This window comes from Cadophora gregata (genome assembly GCF_030347475.1).
Source record: "Cadophora gregata isolate MNR1 chromosome Unknown scaffold_9, whole genome shotgun sequence".
Taxonomy (NCBI): domain Eukaryota; kingdom Fungi; phylum Ascomycota; class Leotiomycetes; order Helotiales; family Ploettnerulaceae; genus Cadophora; species Cadophora gregata.
Window position 1 is genome coordinate 784,563 of NW_026695932.1, and position 24,496 is coordinate 809,058.

At 47.5% G+C, this 24,496-nt stretch overlaps 10 protein-coding genes across 11 annotated transcripts; 5 read left to right on the top strand and 5 right to left on the bottom strand.

Annotated features, from left to right (window-relative positions):
• Positions 1 to 173: 173 nt before the first annotated feature.
• ONS95_014580 (uncharacterized protein) lies at positions 174 to 2,816 on the bottom strand. 2 transcript variants are annotated; one of them, XM_058508240.1, is made up of 4 exons: positions 2,159 to 2,816; positions 1,749 to 2,108; positions 1,142 to 1,701; positions 174 to 1,089 (listed from the first exon to the last, which is right to left on the bottom strand). In XM_058508240.1, exons 1-4 carry the CDS (start codon positions 2,393 to 2,395, stop codon positions 1,002 to 1,004), a joined length of 1,245 nt encoding a protein of 414 aa, XP_058355922.1. In that variant the 5' UTR covers positions 2,396 to 2,816; the 3' UTR covers positions 174 to 1,001. The 2 variants fall into 2 exon arrangements, with proteins under 2 accessions (XP_058355922.1, XP_058355923.1); XM_058508241.1 differs by having other exon boundaries at positions 174 to 1,701; positions 2,159 to 2,778.
• Positions 2,817 to 5,090: 2,274 nt separating this feature from the next.
• On the top strand, positions 5,091 to 7,517 carry ONS95_014581 (uncharacterized protein; the record flags this gene model as incomplete). The annotated part of the gene is made up of 5 exons (XM_058508242.1): positions 5,091 to 6,036; positions 6,083 to 6,300; positions 6,350 to 6,523; positions 6,570 to 7,113; positions 7,174 to 7,517. The coding sequence occupies exons 1-5, from the start codon at positions 5,268 to 5,270 to the stop codon at positions 7,515 to 7,517; spliced, it is 2,049 nt and encodes a 682-aa protein (XP_058355924.1). The 5' UTR covers positions 5,091 to 5,267.
• Positions 7,518 to 7,578: 61 nt separating this feature from the next.
• Positions 7,579 to 8,544, bottom strand: ONS95_014582 (uncharacterized protein; the record flags this gene model as incomplete). The annotated part of the gene is made up of 1 exon (XM_058508243.1): positions 7,579 to 8,544. The coding sequence occupies one exon, from the start codon at positions 8,542 to 8,544 to the stop codon at positions 7,579 to 7,581; it is 966 nt and encodes a 321-aa protein (XP_058355925.1).
• A 1,778-nt stretch (positions 8,545 to 10,322) lies between these two features.
• ONS95_014583 (uncharacterized protein) lies at positions 10,323 to 11,768 on the top strand (the record flags this gene model as incomplete). The annotated part of the gene is made up of 3 exons (XM_058508244.1): positions 10,323 to 10,375; positions 10,486 to 10,598; positions 10,654 to 11,768. The coding sequence occupies 3 exons, from the start codon at positions 10,323 to 10,325 to the stop codon at positions 11,766 to 11,768; spliced, it is 1,281 nt and encodes a 426-aa protein (XP_058355926.1).
• Positions 11,769 to 13,427: 1,659 nt separating this feature from the next.
• On the top strand, positions 13,428 to 14,809 carry ONS95_014584 (uncharacterized protein; the record flags this gene model as incomplete). The annotated part of the gene is made up of 5 exons (XM_058508245.1): positions 13,428 to 13,636; positions 13,687 to 13,849; positions 13,898 to 13,984; positions 14,034 to 14,212; positions 14,263 to 14,809. The coding sequence occupies 5 exons, from the start codon at positions 13,428 to 13,430 to the stop codon at positions 14,807 to 14,809; spliced, it is 1,185 nt and encodes a 394-aa protein (XP_058355927.1).
• Positions 14,810 to 15,134: 325 nt separating this feature from the next.
• ONS95_014585 (uncharacterized protein) lies at positions 15,135 to 16,633 on the bottom strand (the record flags this gene model as incomplete). Its single annotated transcript, XM_058508246.1, has 2 exons — positions 15,641 to 16,633; positions 15,135 to 15,591 (listed from the first exon to the last, which is right to left on the bottom strand). Exons 1-2 carry the CDS (start codon positions 16,261 to 16,263, stop codon positions 15,135 to 15,137), a joined length of 1,080 nt encoding a protein of 359 aa, XP_058355928.1. The 5' UTR covers positions 16,264 to 16,633.
• A 210-nt stretch (positions 16,634 to 16,843) lies between these two features.
• On the top strand, positions 16,844 to 18,296 carry ONS95_014586 (uncharacterized protein). The gene is made up of 4 exons (XM_058508247.1): positions 16,844 to 17,337; positions 17,388 to 17,495; positions 17,547 to 17,858; positions 17,909 to 18,296. Exons 1-4 carry the CDS (start codon positions 17,031 to 17,033, stop codon positions 17,980 to 17,982), a joined length of 801 nt encoding a protein of 266 aa, XP_058355929.1. The 5' UTR covers positions 16,844 to 17,030; the 3' UTR covers positions 17,983 to 18,296.
• A 1,316-nt stretch (positions 18,297 to 19,612) lies between these two features.
• Positions 19,613 to 20,212, bottom strand: ONS95_014587 (uncharacterized protein; the record flags this gene model as incomplete). The annotated part of the gene is made up of 2 exons (XM_058508248.1): positions 19,613 to 19,938; positions 20,032 to 20,212. 2 exons carry the CDS (start codon positions 20,210 to 20,212, stop codon positions 19,613 to 19,615), a joined length of 507 nt encoding a protein of 168 aa, XP_058355930.1.
• Positions 20,213 to 20,827: 615 nt separating this feature from the next.
• ONS95_014588 (uncharacterized protein) lies at positions 20,828 to 21,476 on the top strand (the record flags this gene model as incomplete). Its single annotated transcript, XM_058508249.1, has 2 exons — positions 20,828 to 20,858; positions 20,911 to 21,476. The coding sequence occupies 2 exons, from the start codon at positions 20,828 to 20,830 to the stop codon at positions 21,474 to 21,476; spliced, it is 597 nt and encodes a 198-aa protein (XP_058355931.1).
• Positions 21,477 to 22,016: 540 nt separating this feature from the next.
• Positions 22,017 to 23,900, bottom strand: MRS2_1 (magnesium ion transporter; the record flags this gene model as incomplete). Its single annotated transcript, XM_058508250.1, has 3 exons — positions 22,017 to 22,455; positions 22,569 to 23,200; positions 23,283 to 23,900. The coding sequence occupies 3 exons, from the start codon at positions 23,898 to 23,900 to the stop codon at positions 22,017 to 22,019; spliced, it is 1,689 nt and encodes a 562-aa protein (XP_058355932.1).
• Positions 23,901 to 24,496: the final 596 nt, after the last annotated feature.

Below are 24,496 nucleotides of genomic sequence, written 5' to 3' on the forward strand. Positions count from 1 at the left end.
TTATGTTCAGATTGACTGGAGATCTCAAGGAATATGAGAGGGATGAGTTGGTGATGGAAAGTTATGCTTGGAATCACGGTCAAGTTATCGATAACAGAATGGTTTCGGCTGTACGGGAGATCAACAAGCAGGGGAAGAGCCTCGGCGCCAAAATGTAACCTTAACTGAACCTGGTTCGGAACTGAACAACTTCAACTTCTGCGTTTACACGACAAAATGGGCTTCCCGACGTGAGCTGACCATTTCAATATCCATGGCAGCGTCCTCATCCTTAGGAGCTTCCATTTCTGTCCGGAATTAGCCATCCTCCAGTCGAGGCCCGGCAAGATTGTTTGTCTGTATAGTCGAGCTTTATCTGCAAACTTTCAGTGCTAAGGTTTTGTCTTTTATAATGTGGCGTTAGTTGCAAAGTTCTACCTCATGTCTTGGTGGTGTAGCCACTGATCAGATCAGATTTGCTCGTGTGTTCTATGCCTGCAAACATGATGGCGAGATTGAAGAGAATCATACTGATGTTTCGACACTATCATTTTACACAATTGAACAATTTTGTTATTAGGCTTCCCAAGTCTCTATGAGCATAAGATTATTCCAAGCCACAAAGGGAGGGGTTTTATCACCTTGAAAGCTTCGGCTGGGACTTGGCCTTACAGAATCAAGTCTCTGCAGCTTCCCGTTCAAGATACGCATGGGCGCTGTTATTCACGGCAGCTTGGGAAGTTCAAGATAAGAGTTAGACATGATAGTCTCATGATTCAACACATTTGTGCTTGCATATATATACAGGAATATAGGCAAAGCTGCCTCCACTCTCTACCCAAAGGCTCCCATTGATCAAAGTGTCTCCGGGAAGCAAATCCTGCACAGCAGGGAAGAAGATATACAGTGAATCGAAGTGTCCGATAGTTTTGCTTCTGCTGTTAGTTTTGTGTTTTTTTCATTCGTCCTTTGACGTCGTCGCTTAAATCGAGTTATTCGTAAAGGAGTTCATGATGTTATGTTTAGATGCACTGAGAGTAGTATGGGTTTTGCACAGTGCAAGTGCTTCCCTCAGCACAGGTAGACGATCCAGTGAATCCGGTTCCGCCACTAAGAGATGTTAGATTGAGCGTGATGCCTCGGGGTTGTTCGGTCTGCTTACCATTGTCCGTACTTTGCAACTGCAGCTCCAGAAACTCCGGATGCAGCTGGCTTAGCAACAGTGGCCAAAGTAGTTGGAACAGCGGCGATGCTTTTAGCCGAGCATGCGGACTTTGTGGGACCTGGAGCCACAGTAGAAGTCTTCGCCTTGCATGCACTCTTGCTGGAGGTGGCAACGGGGGCAACGGCAGAAGACTTGCTCTTGCATGCGCTCTTGACGGATGTAACAGCTGGTGCTGAGGTCGCAATTGGGGCTGCTGTTGCAGCAGGGGTGGTTAAAGATGGGAACTCGGTGACAGGCTCGAGGTCACTTGCAACATCGGTGGCGACAGGTGCTTGACTGCTGGAAACTGGAGCAACAGTCGTGGCTGGGATGCCAGCAGCTGTGCTAGAAGCGACTGGGGCGGCGGAAGAGGCAACTGGAGCTGATCCAGAGCTGGCGCCGTCCCAAACAGCTGGGCCGGGAATGGTGTAGGAAGTGTATGCCTCATAGACGCTGAACACAACTCCTGGGTCAGAGTACGAGTAGGCACCTGGGATCGATACACCGGCTGGGAGAACCTGGAAATTGTTAGTCATGGAAGTCATCAAGGAGAACAGATATTTACCGTTGCGCCGCCTCCAGAAACGGTGATCTGGATACACTCCATATAGAATTGAGCACCACGAGCAGGATCAGCACTGAATGCCTTGTCGGCTTCGTGAAGAGCAATGATCTCCCCACGGATAAGGTAGTCACCATCAGCCAAGGTGGATGGAAGAGTAACATCATGCTTTCCCTTGTTGGCAATCAACTTCTGGACGGCCCATTTAGAACCATCGTAACCGTCTTCCGCCAACTTGACCCAGACATCGCCTGCACCGTTGGATGCTGTTGGTGCAATGTACACCATGACCGGGCCAACATGGGAAGCGGCAATGATGTCGTCTGCAGCAGTGTTGGTGTCGTGGTGCCACTCGAGGGTGAGCTGGGCGGAAGTTAGTACCAGCGAAAAGCAGGCAACTGTTGGTGAATTACCTTGTCACCAGCTGCAACAGCAACTGTCTTAGCAGCTTTCTTGTTGGCAACGTTGCAAGTCATATCAGTCGAGGTGATGTCCTTGATTGGGCTGTTGGATGGTGGGAAACGAATGTATCCACCATCAGTGTTTCCAACGCCTTGGTTAACATCATTGACGAACATGTTCCAGATGGTTGCGTGCCCGTGTGCCACAGAGGCAAGAGCAGCACTGGCGATGAACTGAGAGTACTTCATTTTGATGAGGGAGAACGACGATCGAGATGAGTTGATTGTTGAAGGATAAAATCAAAGATGGACAAACGAGTGAATGAGCAGCAAAAGAAGGACAATTCAAATGAATGTAATGTGCAAGAATGTGCAAGTAATGAGCGACTGGCGCGATGAGGAGAGAAAAGGAATCGAACAATTGGGAACCGCAGACCATATGTACTTCTCTAACCTTGCCGCAGTGGAGGCGCTCATTCCACAGAGAGGAGCCAAGTCAGAATGGATATCGAAGTCTAGACATCGTCCAATTCTCCATCCGCCCTGAGTGCCGCAGGAACACCACCAGTTGGAAGTGTCGAGACGCCGACTCTGCGGGTTCTGGGCTGCACGCATGTTCCTTCGGGATCAGTGAAACCAAAAAAACTATATATTTAATATATCCTGGAGTCGCTTAAGCATGGTTATGATCGCCAAGATCACGTCTAAGATTGCCTGTTATTGTCTGCTGTTTCGAACCCTGACCTCGAGCCTGACCTTGCTTCCCATTCGGATGGCTGTACCGAGGTGGCTGCTTAACCGAGCCTGGGCGCTATCTATCTCTTGCTGGCGCCTCGCAAGGTCCCGAGAAAGAGGTCCACTATGCCCTCTTGAGGCATGCGCTCCGATGTGGGCACATATTCTCGAGTGGCACCCCCTCCAAACGCAACAATGAGATTCGCAGGAATGCATGTTTTGAAACGAACATGATTATTACACATGAGAAAGTGGCGCGAAACGACACCAGTATTTCAGTGCAGCGGCAGCATCGAGGGGTAATCTGTACCCCCAAGTGGCCTGTCTTTGAATCTAACTTTTCGTGAGAATGCTTCTGTTGCTCAAGCTTATGTGGATGGTGAAACTCAAATTTCAGCAAATAACATTGCAATCTACCAGCAGGCTGGACCTTGCATTATTGTCACCCCTGAACTGAAGCGAAAGCACGGCCAGGAGATGAGACGAACGGCACAAGGTAGATTTAATGACGTCGAGGCATTCAGTGGCACATCAGCTCTCAGTTGTGCCTCATTCTTTATCTATGAGTGTTTTGCTTGCTCTTAGTCTTTTATTGTGCTATAGTTTGGCACGTCAGATATTCTAAAGCCTCAGGGCAGAGCTTCGCCCGTCATGCACAACGGCTCGCCTCGCACGCAACGCCCGCCGCACTGCCTCCAGATGTTGGAGCCTACGTAGGCTGCAGCATAGCCTTCAATCTAAGGGTAAGGCCAATGAAACTATTCATTGACTAACAGGGCGATTTTCGTGAGATCTCGGCTTTCCGAATCCTGGCAGAGTTTCTCGTCATGAAGCATGCCAATCGGGCGGTTTGGCCTCATTCCGCCCAATGTTCCGAAATCATAGCACAGCCTCTGATTTTGCCACTTCAACTTCATAGCTACTGGGCGCATCACCCTCCTAAACATCACGCCCTCACGGCAAGTATGAACTCTGGAAGTCTCGGTGTGGATGTCCAGCAGCCTCACATGCGCAAGGAGGAATAAATGCTGACCGCAAGGACCCGGTGAATCATTGCAGTAGGAAAGAAATCATCCTTATTGTAGGGCACCAATACTTTATAACTTTGGATATTCTCCTCGGACTGTGATTGATATACTATGCCACCTAAACACAATTCTACAATCCTCTCCTTGGATCATTCAACGCATCAAATTGTTCCTTTAATCGTGAATCCGAGTTAATCTTTACTTTTTGCTCAATTGAATCTGAGCTTCGGCCATTATTATCGCGTCCTACCAACGAAGAAAAGACCAAATGTCAAGTAGTAATCGACATAATTCCAGACGTTGCAAAGATACAAATTGGCAGGAGGGCGACACACAGGATGTCGATATCCCAGACCCCTATCCTGCAAACGATGGAGGTTGAGAGCCCTACAAGGCTACGATTGTTGGCATTTTGCTAACAAATTATCCAGATTATGGCGGATAACTCGTCCTGTTCACAATGCAGCGGGTGGTAAACCTCCATTCAAGCGTGAGAAATATACGCCGGCTTCGAGCTTAGGGTGGAGCCTGTGACGAAGCAAATAACATCTACAATCGCCACGATAATTTCGAAATTCCGAAGGACCAGCCTCACATCATACGGCAGGAAAGTCTTGGCAGTGTTTTGTTGAGTTCAAAATATCCAAAACTTGTTGGTAACCCGGTGGTTGCAATTTTCCACAATTCATGATCGCATTATGATGTTGTCTTGCAATTGGCTACACATCGCCTTTATGTACCAGTAGTAGATTTCCAGATGGAGTTAAGGCGTTTGGACCTATGATCAACGTGTACTTTTACCTGCGTTAATGAGACTTGTTGCTCTTGGCAGAACTCTAAAATGAAAGCGTCATGTTACAGGCACATGGCTATCTCACTTCTATCCTGTTCTATTGATCTATTATCTCCTCGCTATTTGAATGATGCCCTTTTCAAGCGCTTCTGGGCTCATTTCGGTCTCCTTCAGGCAATAATGGATTGATTCGACTCTGCAGGGGATACCGCTCTATATTATTTTCAGCCCACAATACGACTATTCTAGCTCAGATCAATATCTCAATCAATCTGTAGCTGTGACTGTCTCTCAGGCAATAATCTTGGCTTTTCCCGAATGCTCGGCTGCTTGTTGACATTTTCCTAGTGGCGTCGCTTACCAAAACTTAGTGCCAACCTTTCCTGAAGCATCACTCAACCATTATGCTCCAGAAACTCACAATAGTAGCTACTCTGCACACCACTGGTTTCAAGAATCCAGACTCTACCAGTCAGGAGGCTTGGTTTGGCGTTGGCGATTTGACAGCTGACCCTGGTGAGCACCTGCATAGAGCTCGATCACGTGATCTTATCGAGCACGCAAAATGCTGGCGAATTACGACAGCTCAGACACGTCGCTTGACGCGCATAGGGATATCGATCTCGCAATCCTATTCGATATAACTCGTTCACGCGACTTCACTGCATATGGTGTCTTGGATCCGCTCAAGGTGTCATCCTTTCACTTTCGAGCTCCGACCTCCATATATAGTTCCATCATGAGGGCGCCGTTAGCGTCCGGTAAGGAAACCCATCCGGATATCCCAATGAAACGCTTCTCAAGTACTCGTTATCAGCGTCTCGATTCGGAGGGTCCGGAATGGACATCGAGCACTGGACATCCAGGACGGTTCGAGGACCAAGACCTGGAACTTGATAAAGACGATCACGAGGACTCACATGACTTTCCTTTAGGATATGCACATCCAAGCAGAGATGGCAGCCATGCCACTGCAGCCTTACTTAAAAGCGGCAAGTCTTTGGCTTTAGGTGTTCCAGGCGAAGAGAGGAGATTCTTCTTCCAAAGATCGAGAGTTGTCTATGACCCATCTGCAATAGCAACACAGGCTTCGGTATTTGATGACCCGGATACCTTGGAAGAGTTTCGACCTGGCGATGATTGGGAAAATATACATCGCTTTGATCCTGACGAGAGGTGGACATGGGGAGAAGAGCACCTGCTGATCCGCAAAATCGATTCAAGGATCATGGTATTTGCAGCGGTCATGTTCATGGCACTGGAGCTAGATCGATCGAATATCTCTCAGGCTTTGACAGACAACTTTCTAGAAGATCTAGGAATGACCACCAACGGTAAGAGTCGTGTAGATGCGTTAAAACGAATGCTGAATGCTGTCAGATTATAATTATGGTCAAACAGCTTTCAAATTTGCCTTCTTATTTGCAGAGCTACCCTCTCAGCTCATCGCAAAGTGGATAGGACCAGACATATGGATACCGACACAGATGGTGGTCTGGTCTTTGGTAGCCTCAGGTCAATTTTTCCTCAATGGAAGAACATCATTCTTCATTACTCGCGCACTGCTTGGAGCCCTGCAAGGCGGTTTCATTCCTGAGGCAAGTCAGCTTTCCTGCCTGTGGTGATTGTAGAACTTATTTGAAGCAGGTCATCTTATACTTGTCGTACTTCTACAAGCATCATGAATTATCGTTAAGACTTGGCTTTTTTTGGACCGCATCTGCTCTTGCGGATGTCATGGGTGGCTTTCTTGCGTTTGGGATTTTACATATGCGGGATGTTGACGGTCATGCCGGATGGCGATGGCTATTCCTAATTGAAGTATGGCATTACCATTGACTCATAGACTCGTTCTAACTCATCATAGGCCCTGCTCACTCTTGTCGTCGGTCTTCTTGCCTTCGTTCTTATGCCATCGAGTCCAACTTCTACTGCAAGCTGGTTCCGCGGAGAGCGAGGATGGTTCACTGAGCGGGAAGAGAAGATCATGGTGAATAGAATCATTCGCGAAGACCCCAGCAAAAGCTCAATGCACAATCGCGAGCCACTGACCCCAGCACTGGTGTGGCGAAGCATCAAGGATTTTGATCTCTGGCCGATCTATATCCTCGGCCTCAATTTCCAGACTCCCATGTCTACGCCAGCTAACTACCTGACTCTCTCGTTGAAGGGTCTTGGATTCGACACGTTCAAAACGAACCTGCTCGTCATTCCGAGCAAAGTATTGCATGTGACAACCATGCTAGCTCTGACTTATGCTGGGGAAGTGTTTGGGGAGCTCACGATAACTGCTTTGATCGGTCAGATCTGGGCGCTACCCTTTTTGATCTTCATCAACCTCGTCGATATCAATCAGATCAACAAATGGTTAGCTTGGGCAATCATGACAGCTTTGTTGTGTTATCCTGACGGTAAGATTCAATGTCCCCCATCAGAGTTACACCTTTTAGATATCAACTGATAATTTCTAGCGCATCCAATCCAGGTCGGCTGGAATTCCCGCAACTCAAACACTGTAAGATCACGTACCGTCTCTGCAGCTTTATACAACATGTGCGTCCAGACGTCCGGGATAATTGCGGCAAACATCTACCAAGAAGACGACGCACCCCGCTACAAACGAGGAAACCACATCCTACTCTCCCTACTCGCTCTCAACATTTTTCTCTATTTGGGTACAAAGATCTACTATGTAAAGAGGAATGCATATAGAGATAGAATATGGAATGGGATGACTGAAGAGGAGAAGCTGAACTATTTGACGACGACAACGGACGAGGGTAACAAAAGATTGGATTTTAGATTCGCGCATTAAGGTAAAGCAGTTGGCGTGCCCAGAGACCGACTTTTTCCCTTCCTTGTAGGATAGAAACTCTTTATGACGACTCCGTACTATAGTGCTTGACGACACCTTCGCCCTGCAGCAACTTCGACGCCAACTCCGAATAAGAGCCGGCTCTCACATCCTCCAAAATATCGAGTCGTGTTGGCTTCCAACCCAGTTCTCTCTTTGCTTTCCGGTTCGATGGACGATTGACCATAGTCAAGATCAAAGCCAGGAATTGGCCGCCCTTCTTCGTCGCCTCTTCCGCCGTAATAGACTTCACGGGTACTCTCATCAGTTCGCCGACAGCCCCCGCCAAGTCCTTCATCGAAACAGACTTATCCTCACAGCAATTCCAAACATCACCTGGCTTGGATTTCTCCACCGCAAGGAGATACATAGCAGCTGCATCATCGACATTGACCCCGCTAGTATGAGTGGCTCCGTCGTCGATATAGATTGACTCCCCGTCCTTGGCAGCCCGGTCAAGGAGCATTGGGATGAATCCTGAACCACCCCTGCCATGAACATACGGCGTGAGACGGATAGCGCTGACTCGCACTCCTTCTTTGGCTTTGCTCAAGGCGTGCTTCTCCGAACGATGTCGATCAACAGGAGGATTCTTCAATAAGGGCGAGCTCTCGTTAGTCTCGCCACCTGCAGGATCCGGCTCCGCGACCGGAGTGCCGGAGGTGATTACAAGAGCTTTGTTGGTGCCGCGAAGAGGTTCAGCGAGAGCATCTACTGCTGCAGCATCGATGGCGAGGATTTCTTCATAATTTGCTGTGAAGTCGTGGATGTATGCTAGGTGGCATACTGCGTCTGCTTGAGCAGCTTCTTGGCGGAGGACATCGAGCGTTGTCAGATCACCACGGACCGGGATTGCTCCTAGAGCTTTTAGTTTTGAATCGCCGCTTTCAGTCCGAGAGAGACCGTGAACAGTGTGGCCTTGTGCGATGGATTGCTCTGTCAAAGTGCTGCCAACATAGCCTGTTGCGCCGGTTATGAAGAATTGCATATTTCGTTTTGAGCTACTCCTTCCATCGGTCTATTTCTGGCTCAGTAAAGGGTGAAATTGGAGGATCGAAATTTTGGCTTCCTATGCAGGTATTTCGATGTAGAAGAACCTTGCTCGGTCGTCTGATGATGTCTCGATATGCTTTCCATCCTCCCTTTATACCTCCATAACTTGTGTCACAGTTGGTCGTCTCCACTCTGAACTTGATGACATAGAGGTGACGGGACTTACGGAGGTAAAGCCATTATCTACGAGTACCACTTTCTTCGAACTGATACTGCAAGAAGAATATGTAGCTGTGCCCTTCGTGTACGTGCGATATCCGAACCACTAGTTGGTCCTTGGCGATCGCGAGTATCGCCTGATACGGCGAGACGTATCCTTTTCGAATGATTGTGGAATTATTTGAGCATGAATATGTAGGCAGTAGCCACTCACTGGAAACTGTGTTCGCAGAGCGGAAATAATGTGCAAAGTCCGAGCCATTTTCCATGTCTTGGCTGTATTCGCGAAAACTTGGCGCTCATTGGTTCATTCGAACAGAGCCTGGGAAGCCTCTAGGCGCAAATTCCCAGTCGCAGATGAAGATCAAGATTGCTATGGAAGGCCTATTCAGGCTCCAGAAAAGACTCAAAAGACGTACGGACAGACCAATTCCAAAGCTTCTAACAGAACATGTCCGATATTCTCAAACCATGCAACCAGGGTCTGCGAGTATTGCCTGGGCATCTGGGGTGAAGACTTGAGCGAGCCTACTAATGCAATAGTATTTGCCCAGATCAAAACAAACCAGGCAACGAGAAGTCGATTCGTAGACTTGCGATACAAAATCAGTCTCGCTTCGCAACGTATGCCACGACAAACCATCATAGACTCGTCCCTCGTAGAATCGGCGCGTCGACCACAGACAACTGGGGATAATGCATAGCAATATGATCACATATTTGCGAAACTTATGGAACAACTGAATGGGCGCGAGATCAAGCTGTATGTTTACAGGTCGAAGATCTGAGCTCGGAGGCCATGAGAGCAAGTTATTGCCAGAGACCTTGGCTGAGCAAAACTTGTCAGTGAGTTGATGTGATGGCATTCTCATCATGCGTTTTCTTTTTGGTTGAAGAGAAGAAAGAATGGAGACACGATGGAAGAAGCTTTGGCAACTTGGGGACCAGGACTGATTTGTAAAGAAGAAGCTTGGCATCACATAGCCGAGATGGCTATAATTTAGAGTGCTGACACCCGAGACACACAGGGATCTCACTGGGACGTGAGCTTCATTCTTCCTACCAGTCTCTCCGTCTCTTCAACAAACTTCGGACAAGTTTGACTTTTTGGCCAAAACTCTTCTATTTACATCAAATCGATGTACCTCGGTTCGGTTGAGAGAAGCACCGTCTTGGCAGGGGTCGGACGTGCTATCATGCCGCTTCACCGTGAATACCGCTACTGCCAGCCAATCGCGGCAGAGTTTGATGCGAGAATCCCAAGGGTCTGGGACAATACCCGAGCGAATTCTGAGACTACTGGAAAGGCTATCATCAATCGCGACAAGCTTCGGAGACATGAATTTTCACTTCATCGCCTGCTTTTCAATCAAGGGGTTGTATTTGTCTGTCATTGCTTCTTCTTATCTCTCCGAAGTGGCGTGGAGATCAAGTATATCTTCGTCCCATATCTTGTGGAAAAATAGTTTCTCGTTTCTTCCAAGCATCTGGCCACCGCATGATTTGCTACATATCAAAATATATGGTACAGAGTCCAGTTGATATTTCTACATAATGCAGCTTTCAGAAAAGATTCAACTGCCATGCGGTCTCGAGCTTCCAAACAGGTCAGTTTACCTCTCCATTGGCCTCGTGACGAAAATGACGTCTCGCGGTGACAACTCGAGACTTTGCTGCGACAATCGAGCACTAGAATTCCGATTCTAACATTCAGTAGGCTTGCAAAAGCTGCAATGGCGGAAAATATGTCCACTGATCACAATCCTAGCAAAGGGTTTTCTTCAGCTTATGGGGAATGGGCCGATGGTGGATGGGGATTGGTCATAACAGGCAAGACATGAATTTCAAGCGAATGCATTTGAATTTGTTGTTAACACAGATTCAGGCAACGTCCAAGTCTCAACCATCTTTCACGGATCGCCAGGCGACGTGGAGACATCTTTACACGGTCAAACTCCCGAGCAAAAAGCCCAGTGGAAGAATTGGGCAGCTGTTTGTCAACGGTCAGGAACTCCTACTGTCATTCAGCTCTGCCACCCAGGACGTCAATCACCCTTGGGAGCTGGGTCTAGTGGACTCTTCCAAAAGAACATCGCGCCATCCCCAGTAAAGCTGAATCTGGGAGAATCCATAATTGCAAAGACAGCTGTGTCTTTACTTTTCGGTACACCACGAGAAATGACAATCGATGAGATAACCGGTCCTGAAGGGATCATTGCACAATTTGTGGAAGGCTCGAAGCAGTGTTATGAGGCCGGATTCAAAGGCGTCGAGCTGCATGCAAGTCATGGATATCTTCTTGCGCAGTTCATGTCCTCAACAACAAATTACCGAACAGACGAATTCGGAGGATCAGCCGCCAAGCGAGTTGAAGTCGTTCTCCGCATCATCCGAGAGGTTCGCAAGCAAACGAGTCCAGAATTTTGCATCGGCATCAAGCTCAACAGCGTTGACGCTGCTTCATCAGAATCCCCAGAAGAAGTCATGGAGCAAATCAGGTTGATTAACGAGGTCGGAGTCGACTTCATGGAGATTTCAGGAGGCACCTATGAGAACCCCCGAATGATGCAAGGAGACTCTCATGATACCGAGAAACCTGCCACCAGCGAGCCAAAAACTAAACAAAGCACTCTCCTACGGGAAGCTTTCTTTCTACAATTTGCCCAAGAAGTTCGAGAACGCTTTCCCAAGGCCATTCTCATGGTAACTGGAGGTTTCCGGACCCGCGTCGGCATGGAAGCAGCACTGAAGAGCGGTGGATGCGATCTCATCGGACTGGCCCGTCCTGCGGCAGTACTCCCCAAGTTGCCGAAGGAGATTATCCTGAATGAAAAAGTCTCGGACGAGGATGCACGTGTGGTGCTTGGCCCCATACCAGTACCTAGATGGATCAAATGGATCCCTATCAAGGCCTTGGGCGGCGGCCTCCAGTCCAAATACTACGCCGATCAGATTCAGCGTCTCGCGAAAGGGCTGTTGCCTATCGATTCGAGGGTTTAAGTGGCAGCCTTTACGATTATTCTGCAACGACATTGTACAACACCTCGCGCAAGTGCGCATCCTTGTGGATGAACAACTGGCGCCTTTTAGACCGTTTGTATTTTATAGATTCATTTAACTCGCTTGTGAATTTGGATTCATATGTTCTACATAGTTGTTGGCGGCATTTTGACCATTGTATACTATTATCCTTTGAAGAAAGTGGTTTCCAGCATGGGTTTCCTCAGTCATCCATGATCAGTCAAAGTATGGTCGGGGATTCTGGGTGGTTTCTTTCCCATGGTATCTCTATCCGTTGTTTTATCTGATTTATATTTTAACAACTTTTGTGATATTTTTGATATCCATTTGTGCTTTCAACTTCAACTCCTGACACAATTGAAGCTAGAGGTAGAGAAGTGCAGGGAGAAGGGGGCCAAGCTCAACGAGCAGAATACAAGATCAGTCTCAAGTACTGTCATGTAGTCTCCTTTGATATTAATGGTCTTAGACTAAATGCATGAGGTTTCCCGCTTAGTTACTGTTTCTTCGTATCGTCTTCCATTACTGCTCGACTCATCAGTCTTGTGGAAAGTCGGGCCAGCTTACTCCTTACCAAGGCGACCTCGCCACTTTTTCATTCAGGCATCGGGGAGATTCAAAGCATCAACCAGGGTTTATGCAACTTATCCTCCCCGATAAATTGCTTGGACGTATTACCTATAATGTTCGCTGCGGCTCAAGTTCCTCAGCGTAAGTAGTGTCACAGTCGCTTCCGGATTCGCAGCCTACCATTATCTCTGCTTCCAAGAAATGATTCCAAAATTTCAATCCAGTCTGCTCAAGTGCTTACAGGTAAAAACTTTCATCCTGGCTGAACCTGTAAGAATTTTGCCTTTATCATCCGCAATTATTTCCTCTCTATTTGAAAGCGGAGTTGGGTTACTCGGATCGAGCCAATTTATGGATGGCACATGGTCGTCCACTGCCGACTTGTGTCGCCGTGTCCAACCAGCTACCAGTAATTGGTAACCACTGATATCCAGCGGGTGAAACATACTTGTGAGTCTTGTTTATTTTTCACTGGCGAGGTGGTACCCATGAAGTGCCGCTGCGGGCAATTCGCAGATCCTCGCCAGTAAGGCAGTTCACATGACGCTTGGCTGGCAGGGAGAAATTCGTAGAAGCAACCTGCCTGGGGAATAAGACTCCATTATTTCTTACAATGAATCCCTCCCAACACCGCACGACATGTCGGCTTCCCCGCCACATGTTTATACAACCGGACAGGCGAGAGCTCTGGGCTTTCATTGGACACCACTCAACCGCCTTTTGGCAAAATGAGAACAGTAGCAAGGATAATTAAACACGACACTGGATCTTCATTTGCTGTGTCGCAAGAGAAAATCAAGATCATGGAAATAAGGTATGCGAAGGACTTGGGATACGTTTCGAATTAACCTTTGATATTGCTTACCAGTAGTCAGCAATCACTTTTACCATTGAGGGTAATGTGACCATCACTACAATTTCAAATTATATTGCTTGGGCAGAAAGTTTCCCTGAGATGGCATATTATCTCACAAATGTATCTCGGGAGGTGAAGCATATAGTCTGCTTGACCTGTGGCTGCATCCAGTTTCTTCTGTGTGAATCTTTCAAACGATAATCAGGGAGAGAATGGCTATCCTCACTTTCAGGTCCATGGGACTGCTTCTTTTGTTGTTATCGACGTTGTCTCTTGCGAACCCGTCATTGAAGCGAGGGCCTGATGATGATCTTGCTGCTAAAGCACTTGAGAATGCCTACAAAGTTTTGAGCGGCACGCTGTCGGATGGAAGCGTGAGAACGACATGCACGAAAGAGAAGCTTGCTGTGAGAAAAGAATAGTGAGCAGTTGAGATCAGATGCGAAGACTAGTGCTGACTTTGATATCCAGTGGTGATTTGACGAACGATGAGAAGGACGACTACGTCAAGGCTGTCAAGTGTTTGCTTGCTACACCCTCCAAGTTAAGTGCGACGCAATACCCAGGAGCAAAGTCTCGCTATGATGACTTCGTTGTTGTACATATCAACATGACGATGGGTGTACATGACACGGTGAGTATTGTCATCGAAGCAAGCAATATCAGTACTGACTACCTTGAGGCAAACTTTCTTCACTGGCATCGGTATTATATCTGGGCTTACGAGGTAGCCTTGCGTGATGAGTGTGGATACAAGGGATATCAACCTGTGAGTGAAAGTGTCTCCCACTTTTCGAACGATCCTTACCTAGATACAGTACTGGAACTGGGGTAAATATCCAGACCCAACCGTCTCCCCAATTTTCAATGGAGATGCTCACAGCATGGGCGGTAATGGCGAGTCGGTCACTCACAAAGGTTACGCCCTCGGAATGGCATCGGTCATGGTGCCACCTGGGAAAGGAGGCGGATGTGTAAAGACAGGCCCATTCGCAAAGTAAGCCAGTATTTTATCAAATATTTGACACTTCCACTAATACATTTTAGTATGACTGTAAACCTCGGTCCACTCGCAGGCTCTGTTGATCCTGCTCTGAAGATCCCCAAAAACCCTCGCTCGGATGGCTACGGATACAACCCTCGTTGTCTCCGCCGGGACGTGAACAACTACTTCACGTCGCAATACCTCCGTCCCCAAGATATCGCCAACCACATAACCTCATCCAAAGACATCGAAGCCTTCGAGAAGACCCTCCAAACCGACACCACCAAAGCCTTTTCACTTCACACGGGTGGTCACTACAGCATTTGGGGAGATCCTGGTGGAGATTTCTACGTCAGTCCTGCTGAGCCTGTCTTCTGGTTGCATCATGGACAGGTTGATAGACATTGGTGGATCTGGCAGAATCAGGATTCAGCGAATCGCGTTCAGCAGTACAAAGGTGGAACTATCATGATGCAGCCGAACAGCCCACCTGGAAAGATCACTGATATCCAGAACTTATCTGTCACGGCACCAAAGGGATACGCAGGTATTCCGAGCAAAGATTTGGTCAGCACCCTTTCTGGCCCCTTTTGTTATATCTACCAGTAGGGTATGTTGATAGCATTCCCCTGGCCTGCGAAGATGAAATGCACTAAGAGCTTCATATTCGCTGTGGAGGGGAATGGCACATCGTCCCCAGGTTATAGACCCCTATAGCCAGCAATGTTATTGACATTCCATCAACATGGCTGACTTCTCCTTCTTGTTGCTCCGTATTTCTCGTGAGTCTTGGGGGGAACAGTCCGGACCCTGAGCTCATTGACGTTGATTGAACACGTCTTCTATGTGACCCTTTCCATCCTCCAAGATCCAAAGCTGTCTACTCTCATCACAGACACGTTGTGACTATGCCGCTTGCAGTCTACGCTTAGTTCTACTCTGGCCATACCTCCATCATGTCCAACCATTCCAAGGTAAATCCCGTGACAATTTTTACCCAATCTCTGACCGTTGACGAATCAAGATTTGAGGCATCATCCAGAGCATTCTGGCTGGTAGGAAGAGGCCAAGGCTGAATATTCAAGAAAGGAGTTCCACGCTCCATGAATGGTACAGAATCTGCAATCATGCCAGCTTGTATGCTCGTCGCGTTTGCTTCGGACAGAAACCCAGTAGGTTTTGTCGTCTCCAGGAGGCCGATGATACGCATTCTTGCTTCAAGGTTGGCAATTTTCTCATAGACCCAACTTGTCACGAGACAGTACGAAGGGACCGTTGGGCTTGCTAATCCTAAGCCATCCAACAATGCAAAAATGCGAATCTGGCTCAGTGCGTTTGGATATCCAGAGCCAACGGGATTTATGCTCTTCTCCAGAGTGTTGCTCAAGTCTCTTTACTACACATCAGTATTCATTCATAATCATTAATAGAAAGACCTACCTTGAGCCATAAAGAGCCGGTTCTCTTCCATCGAGGGATTCAGTGCCGTCAAGAAACATCAACTGGATACCCATATCCATCGCAACTGTTCCTCCTTCACCAAGCGCATTCATCTCGTCATGCATCTGGGTCATGTATCCATCGATACTTCGAGCCACATGCATCAGAATAGCACACGGAACAGCACTCGTAGCGCCGATGTGCCCTTGTGGCATGCTCTTGCTGTCATAGTGGACAGCTAGTGTCAGCCAATTTGCTTGACCGACCTTCGTCCACGGTGGCTCTCTGCTGAAAACAAGATTTGATATTGGAATCTGGCCCCCTTTGGCAGTTTTGGCTGTTGAGTTGTACCACTGAAAATTCCATTTTGGTAGCTGGGTGCTGAAGAAATTAATGAAGTGGTGTTGGACGGATGCATGACCGGTAGTTCCAGGCACACGAGGCGTCAAAATGGGAGAAAGAATAGCTCCATTTCCTGGCTCGAAGTCTGGACCACCGGAAGTTATGTTTCGTAAGAAATCATCCGATAGTGGCATATAAGCATGAGTAGTTATCAGAAAGCTTTGCAGAGCCAGCACGACGATGATAGCATGGTTGATGAGCGACGAAAGATTGGTCTTCATGGCTCTAAGAGACGAGCATTCAGTGTAACCCAGCAGCCAAGACTACCTCGAACTATATTCCGATGTTGCAATAACCCATTTGAGAAGTCATGTATACGTAGAATCCCGTCAAATCATGTGAGGAAAGCTCATGGTACGTCGAACGGGTTTTTGTTTAGAAGTTGACAGTGCTTGCTCGTCAGCGGGGTCAAGCAAACACCAAGCCGGCATACGAGTAGAGAGGAGCCTCTATGGTCCCTAAAAAAAGGTCTCGTGAAAAGATTTGCAACTGGAAACCAGACGAAGATCAATGAAGAGTGTCTCTGACCTGGATGATCGGCAACAGGGCGTGCTAGAGGAATGTCGAGGCGAGCGAGGCGAGGTGAGGTGGTGAAACGATTTTAGTGCCAACCTCCTTCGCTTCCTGTTTGGGCCGTTTCATGGGGAGACTTAAGCGATCCAACGGGCTGGTGAGGAACAGACCCGAAACATAATTGTTTGAAGATCTCCAAAATGGAATGGTCTGCGAGGTCATTGACAAGAGCAGAAATGCGAAGAACCTGGGTTGGCCTTGCCAAGAGGATCGTGATTGTCAAACATCACTTGTCTCTGCTGTCGCCACACCAGAGATCACTTTAGAAGTCTTGCTTGCAGCACCTTCTTTCAATCATCCCGTCTCTCTGCAGTGCAGTTTCTGTACTCATCCATATACTTTTGTATTCTCTGATTTCTTTACCATATTTTAATTCCAACACGCTGGCGTTGTTTGTTTCTTTTCGATAATCACCATGGCCAGTCAGCCAAAATACGAGAATGTGCATATGGACGAACAGGATGATTCCTCCATCACTGAGGTAGACGAGTCGTTGATGGGAGACGAGAAACTTTTGACTGCCGAGGAGTTCAGACAGAGATATTCAAGGAGGTCGAAAAGAACCTCATGCCTATCTGTGTTGAAAGAAGCACGATGGTTTCTGGACATCGGATTACTGCTTGTTATTATTGCATTATTGCTACGGAATCAATCCGAGAATGCTGTTCCAAAGACCAGCGAACATGAAGTGGGCGGAGATATGACGGGTGTTGGACCCCACTGTAAGACCCAGATTCCAACCATGGGAGCGGAAGATCTAACAAGAGAAAAGTTGGGACCCAAGTCACGACCTTCCACATCAATCAGACATTCGCTCCTTACAACACTTCGGAGTTTTTCCGAGAAGAGGTGCTCGTGGCATGGAATGAATTGATGCCTCGTGAGCAGAAGTCCGGCAATGTTGAAGCATCAAATACTGACAATGAAGCAGATGGAATCGGATTTCAATGGGTCAACGATACACACAGATACCACGATCTTCCAACTCCCATCATTTGGCCGAATAAGACCGTTTTTACGACTTCCATGACACATCAGCTGCACTGCTTGTTCGCCATTGTAGAGACTTACTCTGGTTTGACGTCCAATACAACCTTACCAGAAGACCACCACTGGCATATGATCCATTGCTTTGATTACATGCGCCAGGCAATTATGTGTTCGGCCGATATGGCCTTGGAGGGCTTGGAAACAACATTCCCGGATCACAATGGAGGCTCGGATGGTTGGGATTCGAAGCATGGTAAGTTTGACCATCCTTCAGTCAAGGTGGATTCGGCTAACAATTGGTAGTTTGCAAGGATTATAGCCAGGTCATCAACTATCTGGAAAGTGTCAGGGCGTATGATGATCAACAGATTTATTAGTTGAGGCCGCAAGGAAGCATGTAGCGGTACCTGACTTCGACATGACACTTAGAAGCTTTTGGGATAAAGTTGTGGTGGAGCCTGTGGCCGAGTGCTACAGCCAAAAATGAAGTTCTTCATGGGCTATGACTGACGAAACGTCTTTCATAAGTGATGACGAAAGTGGATTTGAACACTATGCATCGATCGGCCGGAACATGTGAGCATCAGCGGAGTGGTGAGAGGGTGGCGAGCGAAACAAACTCATTTGGTAGCATGTCTACATATTCGTCAAGCAGAACCACATTCTGATCTGGTGTTGTTGGTGAGCATATAGATAATATCATTATCTTCTTTTCAACTAAGAACAGCCTGACTACAATACTGTATCCTCGTTTTCGGCACCATAATACAGACTTCCAAAGCCATTCAAATTTACTTTTTGGAATCGGTCCCCAAAATCAATCCAGCCTCAGCAAAGATAAGATAGCATACAGCTACTAGGTCAGCTTGAGACTGCTTGATATTTCGTCTTTCTGCCTCATCATACCTGCAATCTATTGTTCTCTCCACTGAAGTGAAAGAGTCAGTTCTATCACTCTCGCTTGCAAAATTAAGCAACGCCTTGTCGTCAGCCAAGCTTGGGACATCGGCTCGACTTTCTGGAGCTCTCCAAGTAAACGGGTCATGTGCGAATCGCAATGGGGAATCACCAAGTGCGACTTCCAGAGGTCTTGAATCGAGATAGTGTGAAACTCGTGTATGATTCGATTGATGGTGCTACGCTAAATGTTTTGTCTCGGAATTATGGACTGTGTCGCGTGAGCTGTTGAGAAGTTTTGCTAAGCGAGGATAATAAGCGCGGCGTAACCGAGTAGTTAGATAAATAAACAAAAAGTCCACAGCTAAGTGTGCAATGTGAGATGTTTTATATCTATATAGCACTGGTTATTCACGTATCGCCTTAGTTCTGATGTTCACAATCTTTTTTCTCCAGATTATTCCATGAACCCGCTCGATTCGGGGGCTGCTCTCAGCTCGACAGCTAAAGAGTGACCAGTTCCTATTGGGGCGCCATTGATCGACTGGTTACATTTCATAGGGTTCATAAGGTAGAGCGTAATGGCTGATTGCCCAAACCATATTCAGTTTACCATACCTTCAGAGAGTTTGCTTTCTCGTAGCGCTGGTGCCTCGTCGATGGAAGCTAACGCTCGGCAAATTAAGTTAGAAACAACAGGGAGCAAAGCAGGCTTCTCACAAGAACTTGAAGCCTCGAGACCGAAAAGATAACAGAGAAACAGAAACAGGAAATATCGGTGAAAAATGTCGCAGTTGATTTTGGGATAGAAGGGAGAATTAGGAAAATGGAGTCAGCTCAAGTTGAATAGAAAATAGCCGAGTCATTGTTGACGATCTACTTAATGGCCGAATGAATTATCAACATCACGGCGGAACTACGAATGATGTGATATGAGTCCAGTTGAAATCTCCTGAAACTGTCATTCCCCTACGCTCATGACATGACTGAGAATATAACTCAACCGAACAACATATCTAAAGTCTCCAGTCATGAAATCGTCCCAGCTCCTCCTTCAACAGTTATAACCCTAACATTCAAAGCGATACTCAAATCTCTGATGTTCGTGTATTATTCCTTTACCATGAATTTTTCTCCATCAGTCAATATGAAGTCCGCAGACCCAATGCTCAACACACATGGACGGGTGTTGGTATTCCTCGAGGTTGGTGGTTGGTCCCATGCATGGTTCATGAGACTGGCATCATCAACCCAAGAACCAATGGCAAATGTGTCCAGGTCCAAATCTCTGGTGATTCCAAAAGGATATGAGAGGTGCATGGGACTGTCTTCTGTGGCTGCCGCGCTCGAATCGGGGCTGTCGTACTCTACGGTGTGACAGCTCTGTGTGCCGTTACTTTCGACAACGTAAAAGTCTTGAATATCATGGATAATATCTTGAGTGTGGTAAGTACTTGACACCAATGATGTGGGATGGTACATGGTGTGTGGACGGTGTTCAGAGAAGCACTCGACCGCACCTTACTTACCAAAATTGACTTGCTGCGTTGCAGAAGATCTATCCGCATCCAATTGACGAGTCGTAGACAAATAGCCTTTGCATGTGTACGTCTTTTTCGAAGGACAGCGTAAAGACCTCGCTCCAGGAGTGGCTCCTGTAGCGGGCGGGCTGGAGGGCTTGGCAGCGTTCATCAAAGCACTGTTCGACATTTCTGCTAATATGACTTGGAAAGCACTGCCGAGTTGGATAATACAGAAAGATTGACACAGTACAATAATTGAAGGATAGTCTTGACGTTCTTGTTGAAGTCGCTGACACGCTTAGTTTTATGGCCGTGACCAGCAGGCACATTGCAGGAGACCGCTCGATGATTTCTGGTGCCGTTTTCGAAAGAGACACCCATGGCCAGCTCAAATGCCAGGACCGCCATTATTTTGTTCTCAGACAAGGAATGAAATAGAGTGAAAGTGGTCTTGTAACGCGGTATGCTGAAGAAAATTCGATCACAGCAATGGTGGTCTTCCCAATCCGGTATAGCCTCGCATTTCCATTTTGGGAGACCGCCCTCAGCCTCGACAATAATTGCTTCTTCCAATGCTTCTGCTGGAGTTCCGCCATCAAATATCGGTTATCTCTCTTACAAGAGACTTTTTGCAATCCATTCATGTCGAACATTGTAATCCCACTCCTACATCGATTGGAGCGTGGCTGAAGCATTGACTAGGCTCAAGCGTCCAGCTTATATCTACGATTAAAACCTCAGCCTCGGATTAGAGCATCGATCGTTTGTGGAGCACTTCTGATAGCTTTACTTGTTGGCAATCATGACAACTTTGATCGATCTTTCGAGGGTAGGTCAGTTTCCAAGGCTTTTCCAATTATCTCGAGGCTCCGTTGACTCTCATAGACATGAATGACCCAACAAATCTTCATCTTTACTCTGAGATACTGGTATTCAAAGACGATCTCCTGCGGCAAGAGTTAGTATTCAGAGATAGGGCGAACTCAGAGCAGAGAATACTTCAAGCTCTCGCTCACCGTCTAGGATTGGAGTATGAGTATTTTGCGCAGCTGAAGATAGTCAGAATCAGCCGACCAGCCAATGAATCTCTCTACGCACCAGGGCCACAAAATTATGACCTGGTTAACATGAATTGGCTGTTATCCAGTCAGGATGAGTCATGCCAGGACGAGGACTTCAACTTTTTGGATTTTGACTTGGAGCAGAACCAGAAATTTTTCGGATCTAACAGCCACAATTTCAGCTTACCTCCCGTGATTCCCAGCTCTGACGGCGAAGCTTATGAGCTCGAAACGAGAACCCAAACTCCCACTGCTCGTACGACTCTTCTCAAGCTCTGGACAGACCATCTTGGCAAAAGCGATATCATAGCTTGTTTCCAAACTCCAATTAAGCGAGCCGGCTGCTGGCTGCACAAGCTACTCAAACTCTCGGGTACAACTTCAAGATAGCCAGGTATATCTTGCAGTCCGTGCTATTAGCTTTTGACTGCGAGCAGAGATGAAATTTGGCGATACTCTAACCACTCAGGAAATTCTCCATTTTCGCTTCTCATGTCGCATCCTGCCACCATCACTCATCTAATATCTCGACAAATTCGCTTCACCAGAAACCACTTTACCATGACGCGCGCCTAGATCAATAACCTGAAGTATGTGGCATACAATGCGTGTTGTTAGCAATCAACCAGGCACGCAGAACAGAGAACGGACTGCAGTTGTCCTGTGGCGCCGCTAGAACAACGACTTCCGGAAGCAAGGACTGGCCATGTGGCCCAACATAGAGTGAGGTAGGCGCGTGCAAGATCCAGACGACAACTACAAGAGAGAAGTGTGTAGATATCTAACAGATCTGTCGGATCTACATGGGCTCAACGCCATACACCGCCCGTGGTGGTAGTGGTAATTTACAGCCCAGCACATTCCCAAGCACTGAACGCCGAAAATGCACCTAAAGCTCTCTTACACCGCAGGGAGCACACCATTGCTTGCCTAGATGAGCTTAGTGTTCACCTTCCCCAATGCCATAACAGGCGCCGCCCTATCATCGACTCTCCCCTCCTTCAGCCTCCTCACCCTCTCCCTCTCACTCCTCTCCCTACGCCCGGCCTCGAGTTCCCTATTGACCAGCGCCCTGTCCAAATCCTCATCTCTCCAACTGCGACCTCTCCTCCCACCCTCACCCCACATACTCACCCTCTGGACTTTCCTCAGCTTTGTGAGACCATAGGCGCAGACGACGCCCGCGAAGACCATACTCCAGCCCGTGACCCCCCAGAAGCCGATGTCAGACTCCTCGATGAAGTTCTTCAAGTTCATGCCGTAAAGGGCAGCAATGAAGGCTCCTGAGCCGATACCGAGCGTGCCGATGGAGAATTTGAGGTCTAGGAGCATGAGAGAGTTGCGGTTGGCGTCTAGAATGGCTTTTACGCTAGGAGGAGTTAGTGCTTGATTTCAGTATAGAGTTATTAGGCAATCTCAGGGAATGGAATTGGCTGTAATGTCCGATGAATTAGGAATGAAAGTTGAGAAAGGAAAACGTACATCTCCTCCGTATTCCGGATATTCGACACCAAGTTCCCAGACTCCTGCACGATCTCATCGCATAGCTTATGATACGACTCAAGCAGCATCTCGACTTCCGTATGGTCGTCCTCTCCACGGACCAAATCATGGCTCTTCTCAGTGAGGTACATGGCGGCCAGATCATCATCTGCTTCTAGTAGCTCATCAATAGCATCTCTCACCAATTTAGCTTTCTGCTCAAACGTTCCCAATTTCTTCGAATAGATAAGCAGGACCCGAAGCTTGTCCCTATCAATATCCTCTTCTAGTTGTCGCAGGACTCTCACAACCGGCTTTCGCACACCCTCAAACTCTTTCTCTAAGCTGGTTATCGCGGATATGAGAACAGCTTCCAGAGCCCGGAATTCATAGGGTAGGCCGCCTGCTAGAGGCGAGGCCTGTTTCTGTCGTAGCTTGTCTTCTAGGTCGTAGATGAAAGCGCTTTGGTTGTAGGAGTCTGTTGTGCCGTAGGCGTCAAACACGAGCACGCGATTGGCTTTGATGAGGACACGGAGGTGGAGGAGATTTATTAGAATTGCGGAGGGGCGGACGAGGATATGGGGAAGGAGACTACTGTCTATTTTCCTGAGATCGCGGGGGAGGAGTCCATACTATGTCAGATCCAAAATTAGCATTGCTTTCAGCATAAAGTACATAAGAACATAAAGAGATTAGGGAGAAAGAGGTACATACCTTCGCAATCAATTCGCTCTTCTTGAACTCCCCACTCGCCAAAACCACATTCCCATTCTCATCAAACTCAGTACAGCGAAGCTTCGGCTGCGCTGCCGCTTTGGCAGATATATGCCTTCCAAGACTGAACATCGAATTGTCACTATCCTCCTCAGAGCCATGCAAAGTCGCTGGTAAATCGTCTGGCCGTAGAGGTCGTCCCCCTCGCAAAGAAGTTACTCCCCAGAGCTTCTGGTGCCATTTCTTCGAGCCCGAATGGGCATTCCGCTGAACCGTCAGTGAGCCCTTATATGCCAGACTCCGATTCCGAGCTATATCATGTGAATCGGTTGTCATTGCTTTGAGCGCCGGAGCAGATCTCGGCCAGAGAAACTCCAGATTCAGGAACGAAGCTTCAACAGTGGCGCGTCGCGGAGAAGACGTAGATAATCTTCTCGCATTTGAAGGCGATTTTACGCTACGACATGTTGGCAGCTGTGGTACTCGAACCCGAGGGGCAGCATGGTCGAAGGAGAAGCCTGGTCGAGGGTTGGGGCTGAAGAAGCAGATGCACTCTGACTGCGATTTGAGGAATTTCAGGAGGGTAGAAGAAGGGGCGGGTGCGTGCAGAGACCGCATAGCCGCTATGCAGTGTGTCTGTTATGGTGGGATGAGGTGTATACCTTCATCTGCTGTGGAGGGTTGAGATGCTGGCATCGACTCAATTTGAAGCTTGGAAATTCGAGGTCTGATCCTTGGCAGCTATAGGTCACATGATTGATTTACATGTGCTTGACATTTCTTCTTGTTGAAGGAAGGCGATTATTTTGAACAGTGTGATTTTTTTTGAACATTCGAAGTAGATTCTATCAATCCTATGTGGTTATGTTAGGTCTCACGTAAGTTTTGAGGTTCTCTGACTTCCAAGCGGCCTCGAATACATAACAAACCGCCTCAACTCTCCTAAACAACCTGGAATATAAGGATTGTATAGGTAGTTTGCAGCGAAGAACATACCGTGCGCAGTCAGACAATCTTTGTTACATTAGCTATATGCGTAACATACTCTGCACCAGCCAACATGACATCAAGTCTTAGTTGTACAAGTTCTGGAATCACCGCATTAAAGTCACAGTACACGAGGGAATCATTGCAAAGCAGATTTGGCTCATGTCGTCATCATTGCTCTATTATCAGAGAGGTACAAGCAAGCAAGCGCTGAGTGGCAGTCTCAT

Excerpts from the sequence above, each read along its gene's own strand:
- ONS95_014580 (XM_058508240.1), bottom strand. The coding sequence starts at position 2,395 with ATGAAGTACTCTCAGTTCATCGCCAGTGCTGCTCTTGCCTCTGTGGCA. Across the intron at positions 2,109-2,158 it reads CTGTTGCAGCTGGTGACAAG|CTCACCCTCGAGTGGCACCA; the intron begins GTAATTCACCAA and ends ACTTCCGCCCAG. Across the intron at positions 1,090-1,141 it reads GTTGCAAAGTACGGACAATG|TGGCGGAACCGGATTCACTG; the intron begins GTAAGCAGACCG and ends AACATCTCTTAG.
- ONS95_014586 (XM_058508247.1), top strand. The coding sequence starts at position 17,031 with ATGGCCAGTCAGCCAAAATACGAGAATGTGCATATGGACGAACAGGAT. Across the intron at positions 17,338-17,387 it reads GACGGGTGTTGGACCCCACT|TTGGGACCCAAGTCACGACC; the intron begins GTAAGACCCAGA and ends ACAAGAGAAAAG. Across the intron at positions 17,859-17,908 it reads TGGTTGGGATTCGAAGCATG|TTTGCAAGGATTATAGCCAG; the intron begins GTAAGTTTGACC and ends AACAATTGGTAG.